The sequence below is a fragment of the Pteropus medius genome, unplaced genomic scaffold (genome assembly GCF_902729225.1).
Source record: "Pteropus medius unplaced genomic scaffold, Ma_sr-lr_union100, whole genome shotgun sequence".
Taxonomy (NCBI): Eukaryota; Metazoa; Chordata; class Mammalia; order Chiroptera; family Pteropodidae; genus Pteropus; species Pteropus medius.
The window spans coordinates 49284700-49304686 of record NW_024349800.1 but is presented as its reverse complement, the minus strand read 5'-3'; the positions used below and the strand labels follow the sequence as shown (position 1 = coordinate 49304686).

Sequence of the window (19987 nt, the reverse complement as noted above, 5' to 3'; positions counted from 1 at the left end):
CCGGAAGCGCTTCTTCCAATCAGTCTATGCCACAGGAAGTCTTTACGACCTGCTGTGCAACCTCCAAATATGTCCCCGTTCAGACAGCATCCCGACCGCCTTTTTCTGTTTTTCTTTTATTATGACCTTCCCGTGATACGCACTTCTTCATAACGCTCTGGGTCGTGAAGGAGCAACTCCATCATCGCTGTCCAGAGAAGCCGCAGGAGCTGGGGAGAGGCGTGGAGAGGAACGTAGAGACAAAAGAGTGAGGTTTCCCAGGACCAAATTTCGAGACTGCACTGGATTAAGGATGGAGGATAGCCCTCCTCCGTTCGAGCCTAAGGCTGCGCAAGAACTCAATGGCGACTTCAAGAAGCCAGCCCTGCCGGTGCCCTCGGCGGTGCGGGGCAAGTTCCCCGCCACCAATCCCTCAAACCCTGAGGAGGTGAAGGAGAGGTCCACGTCGCTGCTGGACCCCGATTCTGGGGAACCTGATGTCCCACCAGGCCGGCCCGATAGCTCGGAGGTTAGGAGTCCCCTGGAGGAGCAGCCGTCGCCCCCTACAGCGGCTCCTGCCCCTGGCGGCCCTGCCCGGGCTCCCCCTTACCGAGAACCGCCATGGGGTGGCCCCGCCATGGCCCCTTACTGTCTAGAGACCCTGAAGGGCGGCACCATCCTTGGCACTCGTAGCTTGAAAGGGACGAGTTGCTGCCTTTTCGGGAGGCTGGCGAGCTGCGACGTGTGTCTGGAGCACCCTTCAGTGTCTCGGTACCACGCTGTGCTGCAGCACGGGGCGTCCGGCCCCGACGGAGAATGCGACGGCCATGGGCCCGGCTTCTACCTCTATGATCTGGGGAGCACCCACGGCACTTTTCTCAACAAAACGCGCATCCCACCCCGCACCTATTGTCGAGTCCACGTCGGACATGTTCTTCGCTTTGGCGGCAGTACCCGGCTTTTTATTCTTCAGGTAAGTAGAAAAACCTAGAGTTGACATCTCTGGAGTGCACGGGGCTGGGCTCCTGAGCTCCGCTGAGGAAGGAGATTCTCGTAGCGATTACCAAAGCGGAGGAATCTGGCTCCTTACCTCCAGACCTGTGGACAAATGCCATGTTTCTGAAAGTTACTTCAACAATCTTGAACTCTAAAAGAATCCTTTCGCTTGGTTCATCAGGGACCAGAGGAAGACCAAGAGGCAGAATCCGAGTTGACAGTAACGCAGTTGAAGGAATTGCGCAAGAAGCAACAAATGATGTTGGAGAAGAAGATGCTAGGAGAAGACTCAGATGAAGAAGAGGAAATGGATACGTCTGAAAAGAAGAGAAATACTACTAGTCAAGATGATGAAATGGGCTGCACCTGGGGAATGGGTAAGAAATTAAAATTGGTGCTAGATGTTAATATTTTAAATTCATTACTAGTGGTACCCTCAAATGTGTGTGTGTGTGTGTGTTTTATCATACAGCTTATACATGATTCTTCGAGATAGAATCAATTCATTTTGCGCATGAGGTTACCAAAACCCAGAGAGATTCATTAACTTTTCTGATGTCAAAACTGAATTATGGGCACTATAGATTTCTTTTAATGTGTTTTACATATCATTCCCTTGTTCAAAACTCTTCCTCAGCATAAATTAGTATTTTTACCATAAAATTTTTATCAAGTACCCTGATTATCACTGAAGGGATTTGAACTACAAACAATTAAAATGGAATGTTATTCAGTTTAGGATACTTAGATTTTTTTACTTTGTGTAAATATCCTGAAATTTGAAATATCTAATCAGAGAAATCTGAACCCTTAGCCAAAGGAGCTAAGGAATGGGTATTCAGAAGCTGGGAACATAAAATGATAGATAATGGCCTTAATATGTTGTTGGGAGGACAGGATGAATATTATGAAATTACTCTGGTAAGTCTAAAACAAAAGCTAGAACCCACGCTAGAATGAGAGTCCAGAGAAGGGAGCAATCACTGAGGACTTAGACCTGCACTATCCAATATGGTAGTCACATGTGGTTATTGGACACTTACAGTGTGGCTTGTCCAAATGGACATATGCCATAAATGTAAAATACACACTGGATTTCAAAGACTTAGTGTGAAATAAGAATGTAAAATGTCTCATTCATTATATTTTTATATTGATTACATGATAATTCACATGTTTTCCTCCATTTTAAATATAGCTATTATAAAATGTGAGATTACATATATAGCTTTCATTATATTTCTGTTGGTCAGCACTGTCTTAGATCTTTGGGAAAGTTTATAAGCAGAGGAGTTTTGAGCTAGGACTTGAAGAAAAAGGAAAAGTAGCCCTTAGGAAGCTGAGCACTGGGAGTGATGTTCAGGGCAGGGATTGATGATTTTAAGGGAGTAATGAATAGACCAGTCTATTTGGCATATATGAGAAGTATTAGGAAATTATATCGGAAGTAAATTATGAGATTTGGATGCAGGAGAATTAGAAGGCTAAGCTTAGGAGCTTAGATTTTTTTTCCCATAGAAAATGTGGTAATTTTGCTTTTAAAATATACCGATGGAGGAAAAAAAAAATCGTGCTATGAAAACAAATTTTAACTTGTCATACAATTTAGAAAACCTGAAAGTGTCGTTACTGATAGCTCTTTGGTTGTTCCCTCTGCCACCACCACCACCAACCCCTTTCTTTTCATCACTGATAACTATATACAGCCTGAAAGGATAGTGGGTGTTATTCACATAGTCTCTTCTTATGTCTGATTGTCTTTTCTTTCTTTCCCATATCCTGTAGGAGAAGATGCTGTAGAGGATGAGGCTGAAGAGAATCCCATTGTCTTAGAGTTTCAGCAGGAAAGGGAAGCCTTTTATATAAAGGATCCAAAAAAGGCTCTCCAAGGTTTTTTTGACCGAGAAGGTATGTAAACAAATTCTGGTCCTGCCAATAAAATGTATCCATAGCAGTGTTGTTTTCTAGATCTTCAGGTATTTAGAAATGCTGTATTTTATCTGCTGTCCTCCTTGTTCATTACTTGTCCTTGTGATCAGTTGCTTCAAGTTTATTTTGAAAATAGTAAAAATCTTGTTAGTCTTTCTTCTCATCTTGGTAAAAAGGAAGTATTTTTTCCTGACTCACCTCATTCTTCTCTAAAGATCCTGGACTTTGGTGGTAGGAGATTGACAAGAGGCAGGTGAATATGTGGGAACACTTTTTCTTACAATTTTTGTTTCTGAATCATCTGATCTTTTGTAATTTGTAACATGGATTTTAACTTTATAGGATTTAAAAAATGTTTCCCGAGAGGATTGTTCATTAGAGATACTTTGAGAGAACATCTAAGTGTATGTGTGTGTGTATGCATAGATTGCTGTTTGTGTGAGTATATGAATATATATATGAAGTGGTTGCATTCTGCACTTAATATTTATGCTTCCAAAAGCAGACAGTTGTGACAAATTAACAACTTAAATCTACAACATAAAAAATGTGAAAGCTACTAGACAATGGATAAAGCTGTTTGTGGAGAGTTGATTGTTTTGATCTGAGTTTTTGTTTTTGTTTTTGTTTTACCTCAAGCTCATCTTAATTTTATTATCAGATGATAAGCCCTAGGAATGAGAACTGAAATGCTTTAAAATTTAGTTTTCAATGTGGTAGGGGAACTTGATATTTTTATTTAACTTTTGTTCTCTTTTCCCTTTGCATCAACTAGTAATTTTCAGATCATATTAAAATCGTTTTGTCTTTCTTCCTCCTACAGGAGAAGAATTAGAATATGAATTTGATGAACAGGGACATAGCACATGGCTCTGCAGGGTGAGGTATGTTCCCTTCTCATTAATGTCCATTTCTGGAAAGTGTCCATCTTCGGGTTAAAATTACGGTTATAGACAACAATCCAAAGCATAACTTTAGTTTTAATTTTATGCTGTTCCTGGTTTTGGTCCTTGATAGTTCAGTAACACTTATGTTATTGGTGAGTAGGGTAGAATAAGTAAGAGATGGAAGGAAAAGATGTGAAATCCAACCTTGGCAAGAGAGAACACAATGAACCGAGATTGAAAAACCATCACAAAAAAACATGACTATTACCATAGCATATTAGTTTTTTTTTCCATGAGAATTGGAGCTTAATGCTGTGCTCTAATTCCCTCAAAACCAATGCAGATTACCTGTGGATGATTCAACCGGAAAACAACTGGTGGCTGAGGCCATTCACTCAGGAAAGAAAAAAGAAGCAATGATCCAGTGCTCACTGGAAGCTTGTCGAATCCTCGATACTTTGGGATTGCTGCGGCAAGAGGCAGGTGAGTATGTGGGAATACTTTTTTCTTTAAAAAAAGAAAGAAGGAAGGAAATTTTAACATGAAAAATAATAAAACCTTTTTTTAGGGAAAAATGTAAATTGTACAGAATTCTGTGAAGTGAAAAGAAAAAATTATCTCAGTACCCTAAAGTAGCCATTGTTTATATTCTCTTCAGACATTTTCTGTGTATACAGATGTGTGTTTAGAACTAGATCCTTTAACAAAAAACAAACACTAATACACGAATATAGTTATATTGTTTATACTCTTTTGTGACTTAATTTTTTAACATAAGAATGTATCATGGCTATTATCAATATCATTACAGTAAGTTTACATCATTTAAAAACTGGCTATACCATTATTAATAAGGTTTATGTTATATTTTTATTTATTCTAAAATTAATTTTTATTATTGTAAAGTAATTTATGTATAATTAAACTACCAAAGGCTTGTAACAAAAATATACCTGCTCCTTGCTCTATCCCTCCTCAGCCCTCATCCCTAGTCATCTATTAACTTGTTGAATTAGTATTTAGTATTTACATGATTATGCTTATGCAAATATTAGTCACAACTGAACAATTTTTAATTCTTTTTGTTTTTTCTAAAGTTAATAATTGTGTTTGTTTTAAATGAACAAACAAAACAAAACTAACAGACTCATAGACACAGTAAAAAAACTGATGGTTGGCAGAGGAGATGGGATATGAAGGGAAGGGTAAAAAAGGTGAAGGGGAATAAGAGGTACAAATTTCCAGTTAAAAAGCTGTAGGGATGTAATGTACACTGTAGGGAATATAGTCGATCGTATCATAACCTCATATGGTGTCAGATGGTTACTAGACTTATGTGGTGATCACTTCATTAGGTATATAAATGTTGAATAATTATGTTGCACACCTGAAACTAATATATTAACTATATTTTAAGTTAAAAATAATTGTGTTTGTTTTTCAAGTGTTTGATTTTTTTTTTTATACCTCTTGTTCATTCTTCCTACACTTTTCAATAGCCTTTCAGTATGTTTTCCACATGGTCAGTCATGTTAAGTAATTTACTAGTTCTAGTTTTTTTTAGAGACGTTTCTGCTGAAGAGCTCTATTCTTCTTTTAGGGCTTATTGCTCTCTAGACCTGCTGCCAGAACTCTCATTTGAAACTTCACTTTATTGTCCTCAAAGTTTCCTTTGCCTTTCTCTAGGGTTGGAATTTCAGTTTCTTGATTCTCATATTCTCAGGTTTCTTAGCTTATTATTCCCTTGTTTCAGTGGAGCACATTCTTCTGTAGTTTTAGCAGGTTAAAAGTTTGGTACAACAGTAGAGGGCATGGATGATGATAGTCTTCAGTAGTATTCACATCTTTTGTTTTTCTTGGTCTACTCTCTTGTTTTGGCAGATATCCCCTAATGGATTCCTGAGAAAGAATATATAGCAAGTAAATAAACTCTTCATTCTGAATATATAGTTATTCCAGTTTTCCCCTCAGTTAATAGTATGGCTGGGAATAGAATTCTAAATTGGAAATAATATTCCTTCACACCTTTGAAGTCACTGCTCTTATCTTATATCCAATGTTGCTCTAAAAGTCCTAAACTATTCAGATTCTTGATTTATTGTGCGTCATCTCTCCCAGCCCTCTCACGAGAAGTTTGTAAGTTTCCCTTTGTTCTCAAGGTTTTGAAACTTAACTATGACAGACTTTTCTGAGGCTCTATTCACCCACTTTTCTGGGTGCTTGTTGTGTCTTTTGATCTGGAAGTCTTGGCAGTTCAGGAACATTTCTGGAATTATGCCATTAATCATTTCATCCCCCTGTTAGCTCTCTTCTCTCTGGAATTTTATATAGGTATTGATCCTCTTGGACTGACCCTCTTTTTTCCTTTTATATCTATGTTTTTTGTTCTTTGTGGGAGATTTCTGCAACTTTACTTTTCAGTCTCTATTTTGTTATCAAGATTTTAATTTCCAAAGCTCATTTTCTTTGAATTTTCATTTTTAAAACATAAAATCCTGTTGTTGTTTTATGGATTGTAATTATCTCATCTCTCTGCTAATCTGTTTTCTCCAGGTTGCTTTTTCTTTGCATTCGTTTTGGTCTCTATCCTGCATGTTAGAAGTTTTCCTCAGGTATGATGTAATCCTTGGTTGTAGATTCTCATTCGGGGACGAGATATGTATATTTAGAATATATAGATGGGACTTGTTAATTTTGAGCAACACTACAGAATGGTGTGGGCAGGCATTTTGTTGGGGAATTCCTCATGTAAGTATTCCTAGGCTCTTCCTCTTCTGCTGGCAAGATTCCCCAGAGAGTACTTGGGGAATCTCCTGCATGACAGGAAAGGGCTGACTGCCAGCTTTCCTAGAGCTGGTGGAAGATGGCTGAGCAACTTCTCAGCATTCAGCTGTTTTCAGGACAGTACCATTTCTAGAATTTAGTACCCATGCCCTCAACTATACTAATCAACCCAAAGTCCAAAGACTTTCTGTCCTACCTTTTCTAGAGATTAACCTCTGTATTTTTTCTGGGGGTGGGAGGGAAGTGAGTAGGCAGGAGGGAGGATCTGTTTCTCACTCAGTTCTAGATCCTTTTGAGAATTCTACAGTACAGTCAAATTGCTTCTCAACTTGCCCCACTGTTGCTTTAGGATTCATCTTTTTACTTCTGCTAAGTTAGTTTCCACCATATGTCTGCTTTCTGATATCTAAAAATTTGGTGTTTCTGCCCTCTCGTTTCTTCCTGTTTTTGTGGATTAGGATCTTTAAAAAAGATCTCTTTAATGTAGTTTTAGTGGAGCATGAGGAGAGAGTGAAATTCAATATGTATATTCAGTGTACCATCTTAACCTAGAAATTATCAAGCTGATATTAATAAGGAGTATTTTGGTTGCGAATAATAGAAACCCAATTCATATGAGCTTGAGGGGAAAGAGTAGCTCACAGGATTGAAGGAAGGATTGTATGAACTGGGGCCTTAAGTTTTGGAACAAGATCTTAGTCCTACCAAACCAGAACTCAGTATTACCAGGAAGCATATAAGCTGTGTGCGAATGTGTCTGTGAGCAAGTCTGTCTCAGGAGTGTGGATATATTCTTAACCCCATGAAAAATCTGGAAGCTTACAGCCCTGGATTTATATCCTGTCACTTTAATAACCTCCTTGGACAGAGAAACTCTTTTTTCCCTATATCTAAATATAAACATGAGGGAAGGATTCTTATTGATCTGGCTTTCATCACATGACTTTCCCAATCAATGGAATGGGGGAGTTTTCTAGAGGAAAAGGGGTACTTTTACTATAACAAGAGGAGTAAGATGGTGTAGGGTAGACAAAAATCTAACAGCTTCCATAGTTGCATAGATTTTCACTGTTATAAATAATGTTGCATTGATATCAATAGAATAAATTCCTAGATGTGGAATTACCAGTTGAATGTATTTTTAATATTGACAGATGTTGTAAGACTGAACATCCAAAAGATTATGTCAGTGTACATTCTTACCATTTTCCTATTCCTTTGCCAAATTGGTTATTATTAGCCTTTTTTATGCTTTTTTTCCCCCCTCTAGTCTAATAGGTGAGAAATGTTTCTCATTGTTTTGTGTTTTTTTAAAATTATTCTTAAAAAGTTTAACATTTTCAAATGTTTTTTACCATTTATATTTCTTTTACTATGAACTACTTCTCTTATTCTTTTTGAAATTTTCTTTTGGATTATTGACCTCTTCCTCATATGTTTTTTTTCTTTTTTACTCATTGATTTTTAAGAGCCTTTTGCTTATTAAATTAGCTTTGTTTTAACTTTTTATTGTGGTAAAATATGCACAATATAAAATTCACCATTTTAAACATTTTTAAGTGTATAGTTCAGTGACATTAAATACATTCACATTGTTGTGCAGCCATCACTACTGTCCATTTCAGAATTTTTTCATCATCCCGTGTCGAACCTTTATACCCATTAAACACTAACTTCCTATTCTTCCTCCCCCTTGGTCCTTTGTAACCACTGTTCTAGTTTCTATGATAGCGGAATCATAGAAACTCTAGTTTCATTGACTACTCTAGAATCATTGACTACTCTAGTTTCTTATGTTAGTGGAATCATGGAATATGTGTTCTTTTGTGTCTGGCTTATTTCACTTAGCAAAATGTCTTCCAGGTTTAGTCCTTTGTTTTTATATGTAGTTTGGCACATCGTTGAATCCTATCTTTTAATAACTGATGGTGTATTTTAAGCTTCTTGTCTACTTGCTTTCATTTCTTTTTTTCAAACTTCTTTCATTATCATTTATTTTACATACTTCTAGTATCTCGGAAAAGGAAAGCCAAGAACTGGGAAGATGAAGACTTTTATGATAGCGACGATGACACATTTCTTGATCGGACTGGTCTGGTTGAGAAGAAGCGTCTGAACCGAATGAAGAAGGCTGGGAAAATTGATGAGAAGCCAGAGACCTTTGAATCACTGGCAAGTTTTATTTATAGAAGTAACTGTGGTAGTTTAATTTTTTTTAAATAAAATAATGTATTTAAATTTTTATAATTATAATTTTTAAAGCAGTAGCATTGAAATCTGGTACTGAAGTATAACTTTTGTGATGTGTAAATTTGATGGTAAGAAACAACTAGTCTTATGGGAGTTGGAAAAAAGTTTGGCTTGCTGCTAGAGACTGTCTACCTCAAGATGGATATTGGTGCGTTCTTTACATATGATATTACTCCCCAAAAAGGAAGGAAAAAGTTCAAATTAGGACCTTCTGAGATGAAATGGACTTCAAGCTTCTGGCAGTCAAAAATCGTGAAAGGAATTTTGAGAAGTATAGTTTGATAACAGTCTTAATATATCCTTCATGAAATTATCATAAGGTAGCAGGTGTTTTCACTATAGTAAGTTGTATTCAGAACTTAAAACATTACCTGGCATCTATCCTTTTGATTTATCATTAAAAACAAATACCTTGAGCTTTTCTTTTGAGTAAAATAAAATCTGTATTCTATACATTCATTTTGTTTAATTCTGAGCCCTTTAATTCAGAAATTAATTCAATTAGAATTAAATAAATGAAAATGTTAACTCCATAAGGAACAGATTTAACTGAACTCTGAATTAATCCTCTTAAAATTTATAACGGTAGTGAAAATAATAGGACAAAGCTACCATTATTTTGAAAGAAGAAAAACATTTGCTAAACCTGTTAATTTGGATGTTTCAGGTTGCAAAGTTAAACGATGCTGAAAGGGAACTCTCTGAAATTTCTGAGAGACTGAAAGCCTCAAGTAAAGGTAAGGAAATGATTCAAACATTAATTGAGCATCTACCATATGTAGTGCACTATGCTAGGTACTGGGCTACATTGGTTAATAAAATACATCGTAAAAAATATGAAGCCTTTCTAAGAAGCAACATAGCATTTTGAAACTAAAAAGAACATAAATTATTTGATGTAACCTGTTTATTTGATAGATGAAGGGAATGAAGCCCATTGAGGCAAAGTGACGTCTTACAGTCTCCCAGCTATAACCTGTTTCCTTATTCCTAATATCAGTAATGTCCTTTGTCCAGATCTGTGTTAGTGACTTTTCTGTTGAATCTGTGGCTGAATTTTAAAACATTTGAGGCCATCTTTCTAAACATATATCTTCCCTTTTTTGACAGCTCTATCAGAATCACCATCTCAGGATTCTTTAGATGCGTTCATGTCAGAAATGAAATCAGGGAGCACATTAGATGGTGTATCACGGAAGAAACTTCACCTGAGAACTTTTGAACTGAGGAAAGAACAACAGAGACTTAAAGGATTGATAAAAATTGTAAAGCCAGCAGAGATTCCAGAACTAAAAAAGTAAGTCAGTCTTAATTATACTTGGAATTTTATTTTAAAAAGCTTTTTTTCATGTGTAATCACTATTTATTTAAAATTATCGTCTGATTTCGGAAGCTAAGCAGGGTCAGGCCTGGTTAGTACTTGGATGGGAGACCACCTAGGAAGACCAGGTGCTGTAGGCATAAAAAAAAAAAAGTAAAAAAAAAATTAAAACTAAAAAAAAAAATTAAAAAAAATTTTTTTCAATTACAGTTGACATGCAATATTATATTAGTTTCAGGTGTACAACATAGTGATTAGACAGTTATATAACTTCCAAAGTGATCACCCCAATATATACTTGAAATTTTAAATGAGCATGTTTTGCACAGATAACATTTTATATTATATCTTTATCTTCTTAGGTAATCATTTTTGGTTAGAAATAGAAAATAAGCAGCCCTTTAAAGGGCAGAAGACAGTGGTTTCATAGAGTAATTAAAAACTCATTTCATTTGTGAAATATAGATTGCTACAGGAATTTTAGAGAAAACTATGTTGATTCCTCTTTCATTGGAAGGCTCTGAGTTTTTTAATTCATCTTTTAGTGCAGGGTACACTTCTTTAACGAGCAACATGTGCAAAAGGCTAATTTCCCTAATATACAAAGACCAAAGAATGATAAGTAGACAACCATCTGCCCAAGAGAAAAACAGGCAAAGGGTGTCAACTGACAGGTCACCAACAAGGAAATACAAATAAAAAGATGCTCAACCTCACTCATGCTAAGAGAAATACAAATACAATTTAATCCTATTTTAATCTATGATTTTAAAACAGATGAAAAATACGACTGTAGATTGTCATTTTAACACCAGTATCTGTCATTCCTAAGAACCAGTTGACAACTATTTAGTATACTCTTTTTAAAGTGTGATTTCTTCCTTTAAAAAGGGAGAAAGCATAATCCCCTGAAGTTGATTCTATTGTTAACTCTGATTTTTGGGAAATTATTGGAAGAGATTAATCCAATAATCTCTAGAAGATTTTTTAATAATTCGCAAATAACATTTTGAAACTCATTTTTTGCAGACTTGGCTAGTATTTATGAGAGAGAGAGAGGGAAAGAGAGGAATATGAGAGGAGAGAGATATCCAGTCTTTCAACTTGACAATATTTTATTTTATTTTTTTTATTTATTTTATTTTATTTTTTTTACAATATTTAAAAATTTTGTTCTATGTGGTCTCAACAAATACTGAAAATGTTGAGTAAGTTGCTTTAGAAATAAGCAACCCTCAGTGAACAGAATCTACATGGACATCTCAAAAAATGGTAGTGTCAAAGGGATTCACTCACTTATAAAGATAGTTAACTATGGAAAGTTTCTTGTTTTCTTTAGATCCGTGCTATTAGGTACAATAGCCAATAATCACATGTGATATTTAAATTAAATAAAAAATTCAGTTTCTCAGTCATACTAGGCACATTTCAATAGCCACATGTGGCTAGTGACTACTGTATTGGACAGTGCAGGTATAGAACATTTTCATCATTGCAGAAGGTTCTGTTGGACATTACTGCTTTAGATGGTCAGTAGGCATTTATTCAGCCCCTTACCCTTGAGTACAAAACCTGCAACTTGATGCTGGGGTCATTGCATAGAAGAGTATCTAGATATTGAGAGGCACCTCTTCTTACAGAGATATAGAGCTAAATATTTCTGGAGCCCTTGACAATCTGTACAGAAAATTTATCCCAAAATGATTAGCAGTTTTGTTCAAAGATTTATGTATAATTTCGATATTTAGTATTCTGATTCATAGATCAGTCCACAAAATTTTACTTGACCCAAATGATATTTGAGTTACCTACTAATAGTGAGGAAGTAGGTTAGCACTAGAGTTAGATTTCCTGGGGTTCATTCTCAGCTCTTTCAATTACTTTTTTGGGCATTTTGAGGCTAATTATGTAACCTCTTCGATCTTTGCATTCCTCATCTATAAATTAAAAGTAGTGATGTTGCAAAGATTAAATGAATAGCACTTAACAAAGTACTGGCATATATGTATTATTGTTGTCATCATTATCATAATTTTTACTTCTTTTATATCTAGCAACTATTTGTAACATCAGTTTTGTGGAGAAAGGATAAAAATTCAGGAGGCATAGTCCAGGGTAAACAAATTAACAGTGAATTTTAATTACAACTCGTATAATCCTTTAACTTGTAAAGTCAGCTCTTTGAGGTGTTCTGGGCTAGAAGACATATATCAGCTTCCTCCAGAGCCTCTCCTCCTCCTGCTATCTGGGTGTTTGCCTAGTCTGTCTCCCGTTTTCTACTTTAGGTAGTGGCCTTCAGATGCTGTGTATCTTCCCTCTCCTCTTATCACTGGGTTGAATTTTCAAAATTTCTACCTAATTCCATCCTTCCCTTAACACAAGCAACTCTTGATTGTGATTCTGTCTTTTGTTCTGTCATCTCTTTTGGGCATTTTCATGCCGCCTCCTGTTTAATGGAGCTGAAAAATAACTGTGTTGCTTGCTCTTGCCTTTGTCTTTCTATGCAAGCACCTTCCCTAGGCCTGTGGGAAGGTGTGATAAAAGATAATGATTTGGCAGAAGGTCTTTAAGGCCAGGCAGGCAAGATTGTTCTGGTGGCCTTAGTAAGGCATTGAGTCTGTCTCTGGTAGAGAGAAAGGGCATGAGGCTAGGCCCCAGAGCACCCTGAGGAGGTAAGACTTAGGTAAAAAAAAGACAATAGTAGCAAATGGGACTTCAGGGTGGAGCAGGGTAGTCGGTTTTTTGTATGGGTTACTGCGAGTCAACCATGCAAATATAAGAACAGAACTGCTGTTCTTATATTCCAGAATGCAGGGCCATCTTGTGGTCAGTGTGAAGAAAACGTAGGGCTTTGTCCTCATACCATCTTGTCATCGTCACCTCTGTCTACTCTGAGTGCCTTGTCAACTCAGCTGCCATCCTTTTTGTTTTTGCTGTTCTTTTTTTTTCTCCCACTTTTTTCTAATTTCTACAATTTCTTCATTTTGTTCTGCTTCAGCTTTACCCTAGTGGGCTTAGCTTTTATTACAATTAATGAGAATGCTGACAAGCTCATGTCTTTATCATTACTCACTTCACAGGGTACCCAGCCTACTGCCCCCTACACACACTTTAAAAAAAAATTTCTGTGATCAGAGCTGTCGTGTATGGTTATGTGTGTGGTGTGGACTTCAGATAAGTAAGGCACTTATCTGAAGTCCTCTTCAGAGGTTGGTGGAAAAGAGGGCTTTACATCATGGATCTATCTTCTTCCACTTGGGATGGGGTCATGCTTACATAATCTCTTGCCAGTGACCTTTGTACTGTAGGCATCATTTTATGACTATGAAGTCATGTTGCAAATTATCAGATTAAAGTAGCAGCCTCATCTTGCCCTTAATAACTCTGTGTCTGTTACTGTCAGTAATGTTGTCCATTCAAACTCTGCTGGCATGAGTACCTCTTATTGGTGTAGGCTTAGATGTTCATTTTCTGGAAATTTCTGTTTTGCTAAAAAATTTTTTGTCATTGTCATGATGTTTTCAGACAAATCCTTACCCTCACTAGAATGTGTAATTATTATTTCTTCTTAGGACTGAAAGTCAGACCAGAGATGCTGAAAACAAAGCTGCAAAGCTTACATTGCCTCTCTTTGGTGCCATGAAAGGAGGAAGCAAATTCAAATTAAAAACTGGAACAGTAGGGGTAAGTTATGGGTCAAGGTGTTAAACTTTTAGCTCTTGAGTTATCAGAGCTAATTTTTCTCTTTTCAAAGTTCAAATGACTCATTCCATAATATGAGTCATTTTTTCATAGTAATGTGAAAAAGGGTTGTGGGCATGGTATGATCACATCTTTCCCAGGACTTGGTTCTTGGATTTTTCTCTTCAGTTTAGGGTTACCAAGAATTGATGATAGACTTGGTTCCATAGTGTAGCAGTTAACACATACTCACCTGGAGTAAATGTTTGGGTTCCCTACAAGCTGTTTCAAATGTTTCATACTTCATATTCTTTTGACCCTAGAAACTAATAAAGATACTTTTTAAGGGTCCTTAGGTGGATAAAATTTCATGGTAGAGTCCTACGGCCACCAAACTTCTGCAGGTTTATCAACCTAGAGAGGTTAGACATTCTATGCATTTAACTTAACCCCCTCGAAGAGATTTGTTTCTTTATCATTATGTAGAACTACTTGGTCATAGTTTTGTTTCTCTTACAGAAGTTACCCCCCAAGCGTCCTGAACTCCCTCCAACTCTAATGAGAACGAAGGATGAGCCTGAAGTAGAAGAAGAGGAGGAAGAGGAAGAGGAGGAGGAAGAAGAGAAAGAAAAAGAGCAGGAAAAGGAAAAAATGGAGGCTGGAAGCAGTAGGCCACAGCATGAGAGAGCGCCAGAAGAAGCAGTTCAGGGAATGAGTCCTCCCACAGATCTCACATGTTCTGAAGAAACAAAACACCCTGGTAATATTTTTCTTCTCCTTCCTGTGATATTCAGTGGCACATTTGCATTAATTGTGGATAGCTTTGAAAAAGCAAAGCCAGTGCTTTCCTGTGCATTTTGGCTTTGTAATACTTTGTGGTATGTGATACAGCTGAGTCTGTGGAAACGTACTTTCTTGGTCTTTCTTTGACTTCCAGTCATTATCCTCATTGTAAAATAAGGGCAAGTATTTCTAGTCTGTTCCAGAATTATAGAAAATTAAAAGCTGTGGAATCTGAAACCCCAGCTGCTGTGGATAATCCTGAGCTGCTACCACTGTATGGTTGGAGGATAGTGGAACATGGTGGATGGTGGGGCCTGATCAGATGGTCTCGGGATAAGGCTCCCCTTACCCATTTTGTTCCCCCAACCCTAAAACAGGTGCTAAACATAATTGTACCCCCTGGACATATTCTCAGGAAGCATCATGCCTTATTCATCTTTTTGTACATGATACCTAGCAGAGACCTGGCACATAGTATTTATGTACCTCAGCAAAGATTTCATGAAAAATGATGAAAAAGGGAATTGATTGGTTTTTAAAATATCTTTTCTTCTGATTATAAAAGGAATATATGCTCATTTAGAAACTGACTCATGCATAAAAGTCCAAAGAAGAAAAGGGCGCTCTCCCATAATCCCATCCCGAAAGATGATTATCTTTTTAGTGTTCCTTGTCAACTGCAGGGTTTATTTTCCTGTAGTTTGGCCAAACTGCTTAGCAAGATTAAGACTGCACAGAAAATAGGGAGCATGAGGAAAACAACAGAAACTGGCATTAAATGTGTGTGGGGATGTGTGCATGTCTTCTTCCAAAACAAACCAGGCTTGTCTGCATAAAAACACCAGGCCTGATATGTAGACCTTCTTTTGAATCACCTTCAGTTGTTAGAGGGTGGCACATAAACAGGTCAGCAGGAAGGGGACAGTAATATTGCATTTTTGTATTTTTTTTGTTTAAGGAACTAAAGCGAATATATATGTATAAAAATAGATTTAAAATTTGGTACATAAGATACATTAATTAGTAAATCTGCAGTTCATTAGGATTACTCTAGGCTTTTTATGGTTTGTTTTCTTCCTACAACGTTGAGATCATATTGTACATGCTATCTTATAACCTATTTTTTCTAGATTTTAAAATATATTTTAAACATGATTTTAATAAGGGACATAGTGGTTCATCACATGCATGTGCCATAATTTATTTGATCAACTCCCTGTCGTTAGACATGTAAGTTATTTGTTAATTTTTGCTGTTATAAACATACTTGCATTAATAAATCTTGGTGCTCATCTCTGATTTTTTTCTTTAAATATGTTCCTGGAAGTAGAATTTCTGGGAATATGTACATTTCAAGGAATAGGTACATTTCTAAGGCTTTGGTAGGTATTACTAAACAGTTTTACCTCAGAGGTGGCCAGTTTTTAAAGTGGAAAATTGGTGGTTCTCCGTAAGGCATTTGGAGGCACATTTATTAAAAATATAATTAAGTTTAGTTGAAGCTAATGATAGTCAAACTGGAGGATTATGTATGTACTTACCTTTTCTTGCTTTTGTTTTTGTTTTCTGGGTTCCCCACCATGAATTAAATAAAAACAATATGCTTTGGTTCTGCATTTTATAGAAAACATGTCTCAACTCAGCCAAGTGGAACAGAATAAAGATTATCAAGAGATTAGTGAAACCGCTGCACCTTGTGAGGAATCCTCAGGCAAGTAGCACAGCTGACCCCTCTGCTGCTCTGCACACAAGCAGCCAGCTGGTGTCAGAGAGGAGGGGTGGCAGCTGACTTGAAGGAGGGCAGAGAATGGTCTTTAAGACACTGGGTAGAATCTGTTGCCAGGGCGCTAGACAGAATTGGAATATATGAGAGTTTTATGTTTGATGCCATTCCATTCGCCTTTATTCCTCTTCCGCCTGCTGGGGTTCCCTCTCCCTGACCCAGGAAGCACCTAATGCCGTTAGGCTTCCCTCTGGCCATGCAAAGCCGTATGCAGTTTTACATCTCCCAGAGTTGAATATGTGCCTATCATGGGAGTGATTCCAAAACTGTTAACTGAAATTGGCTGAAAGTTTGGCAAATTAAAAGGAATTTTTTTTCTGGTTTTCTACTGCTTTTAACTATTGGTTAAACTGTAGAATAGTTGGTTATACTGTAGAATAGTAAAGTCAGCCCCATTTTCCTTTACCTTTTCAAATGATGTGATTATATTCACGCATATAGGATAGCCTTAGGATTTGAAAACTAGGGTTATTAGTGAAAGGAAGATTCTATCAATGTATATAGTCTTTACAATAGTAGAAGGAATTTTTGAGAATTGAATTGTTACATGTTTTCTTCAATAATTATAATTCTTAGGAGGAATTTTTCTTTTCTATTTTTCTTATTCTGAAATAGCTCTTGTTTCTTTTTTCTTTTTCTTAAATTAGTATCAAAGAATGAATACGAGAAAAGCAGCAATGAATTAGAGAAAAAGAAAGCTCCTGGTCCAGGCAAAGTAAGTACGTTAGTCATAATGTCCACTTCTCTGGAAGTAAAAATGAATCCCCTCGTCATGGACCACATCTAGAGGAGTGAATCTTTAGCGAGTGTCTTGGCAGAGTTCCCAACTACCTTATACCCCCTATCCTAGAAGCTAGGGCTCTCTTTTATTTTTTGAATTCTTTTTTCTTGTCTTCATCCACCCTACTCCCTGTAATTGCTCACATACCTCTTTTATTGATTTGTGAATTTTCTTCATATTTTAGTAAGCCATACAAAGACATTTGAGTAATATATTCTTATTTTCCTCCTTTTATTATACAAAAGGTAAACTGTAGTGTTCTGCTTTCTACATCTTGGTTTTTTTTTTTCCCCCATTGTGGAAATCACTGCCTATCAGCACACCAAGACTGTCCTGCTGTATGGGTGTGCTCTGTTTATCTGGTTCCCTGTAGATGGGTACTTGGATTGCTTCTAGTTTTTTATTACAACAGTGCTATGATGAATAATCTTGTGTATACATAATTTGTATGGATACAGTAAGTTTCCAAAAATGAGATTTCTAGCTTGTGTCGGGAGGTCCTTAAGACCATGCTCAGGCCAGGTAATTCACAAGAGACCTCACAGGACTCAGCATATGGTTGTACTCACAGCCGTGATTTACTGTAGCAAAAGTACACCAAGCACAGTCAGCAAAGGGAAAAGGCAAATGGGATGATGTCTGGGGAAACCAAGCCCAGGCTTCCAAAGGTCCTTTTCCAGTGGAGTCACGCAGAATGTGCTCAGTGCCCTTAGCAGTGAGTCGTGGCAATTTGTGAAATGTTAACCAGGGAACCTCATTAGACACTCAGTGCCCAGGATTTTTATTGAGAACTGATCACATAGGCACCCGCTTCTGGTGTGTACGCAAATGCCATTCTCCCTGAAGGAACAGGAAGCCAGCCACTCTTTATCAGTTAGGGTAATAGGAACCCTCCTCAAATCCAGGTTCCCAGATGCCAGCAGCTAAGGGCCAACTTGCAAACAGGCCTTTTATAGGATAGCAGTCAGCCTTGGCTTTGCTAACTTGTTTCTGTACCTAGCTCAAAAGGCAAATGCTAAATTTCCCTCCATGAGGATTATACCATTTAGAATTTAGACCTGTATTAACTGCCCCTTTTAAAAAACATCATTTCACTCTCACTGGCTGAATATCAGCTCATCGAGGATTTACAGGAAACAAAACAAAGCCTAGTGAAAGAATGCTCCCCCATTTTTTGATTAATTATGTCAAGGTCATTAATAGAAACTGTTCTCTCTTAGTTTTTGTTTGCTGGGATAACAATTCTTAGAGTTAAAATTTTTCTGAATAAAATAACCTATTTTTTCTTTGCAGCTTCCACCAACGCTTTCCTCCACATATCCAGAAGATGACCCAGACTACTGTGTATGGGTCCCACCTGAAGGTAGACTGTTTTCACTTTTCTTTACCTCTAAGATTTATTTATATTTATGAATTTGTAGTATATATTTAAAGTTCAAAATAAGAAAGTTACAAAGTATGTAGGGGAAAAGTCTCTTTCCTGGGGAACAGGTAGATTAAAAGATTTAAAGAGATATATTAACCAATAACATACATACCATTTCACCACTTTTTTTACACAAATGGGAGCATATTCTAACCTTGCTGTTTTGCAGCAGTCCTCAACCTTTGTGGCATCAGAGACAGGTGCTTCTATGAGAATCTCTAGCACTGGGGAGCGGCTGCAAATACAGATGCTTTGCTTGCTCGCCACTCACCTCCTGCTGTACAGCTCAGTTCTTAACAGGCCATGGACTGGTACCGGTCTGTGGCTGGGGATTGGGGACCCCACCATATGGAAACCCTTCCATAGTTATTTATAGATTGATTTATTTATTTTTCTTCTTTTTAGTAGTAGCATAAAGTTCTTTATGGTGTGGATATACCTTCACTTATTTGGCCAGTTCCCTAAATGAACATTTGCTGTGTTTCCAGTCTTTTGCCATTATAAATAATCTGCAATAAGTTACCTCCAACATGTAAATTTGCAAGTGTAGAAAAAAAATTCCTAAAAGTTAACATGCTGGATCAGAGGTTATGAACATTTTTAAGGTATTATAATTTGCATTCTGTCGAGACTGTCCCAATTTATGTTCACACATATACCCTTAAAGCAATAGAGGAGATGCTTGTTTCCCCATGTGCTCATCACAGGTTGCTTTTTCTATTGTTCAAATTTCCAATATATTAGTAATTAATTAATTAGTAATTAATATATTAGTAATTACTAGAAATGTTTGCTTTTTTATCTGCTAATAAATGTTAGGGTAGAAATTGTATGCAAAAAGTCAAACTACTCTCATATTAGAAACCTCTTTATCTGTTTTACTTTTTGGCCCACTGATGTCTAGGTACCTTTAACTCCTTTTTGGAAAGGTGAATGTATTTCTTTCTTTCTTTATACTCTGATATAGGCCAAAGTGGAGATGGCAGGACCCATCTTAATGACAAGTATGGCTACTGACTATTGATTGCTTCGGATTCCTAAAGGAAGACCTTGTGGACCATGTCACATGGGATATTTAGGGTAATATATCAAGTTGAATGTTCAGAGGATGAGTTCAGATGATCGTTTGTAAAATCTGGTGACTAGCCTTTTCTTCCATACTCTTGGCTTTCTAAATTTATGTACGCATCAGATTCTCTTGAATTTGCTATTTATGTTTTAAAACTGTTTGTAAAAAGGAACCATATATTTTGAGAATTAGTAAAGTGAGAGACATGACTCTTAAAATGAGAAGGTAAAGATGTCTCGTGTATATTTAAGACCACAGTGTCTTTCATTAAGCTTTCGGGAGTATGCGTTTCCTAAGCAATGAGTGCTTCTGGCAGTT

At 36.8% G+C, this 19987-nt stretch overlaps 1 protein-coding gene across 2 annotated transcripts; it reads left to right on the top strand.

Annotated features, from left to right (window-relative positions):
* The first annotated feature begins 118 nt into the window (after nt 1-118).
* On the top strand, nt 119-19899 carry SLC4A1AP (solute carrier family 4 member 1 adaptor protein). Of its 2 annotated transcripts, XM_039887526.1 has the most exons (14): nt 122-952; nt 1157-1352; nt 2761-2883; nt 3728-3788; nt 4135-4274; nt 8587-8747; nt 9493-9562; nt 9936-10122; nt 13719-13830; nt 14347-14587; nt 16235-16321; nt 17041-17108; nt 18468-18537; nt 19568-19899. In XM_039887526.1, the coding sequence occupies exons 1-14, from the start codon at nt 293-295 to the stop codon at nt 19615-19617; spliced, it is 2226 nt and encodes a 741-aa protein (XP_039743460.1). In that variant the 5' UTR covers nt 122-292; the 3' UTR covers nt 19618-19899. The 2 variants fall into 2 exon arrangements, with proteins under 2 accessions (XP_039743461.1, XP_039743460.1); XM_039887527.1 differs by lacking the exon at nt 16235-16321 and having other exon boundaries at nt 119-952.
* The last annotated feature ends 88 nt before the right edge of the window (nt 19900-19987 follow it).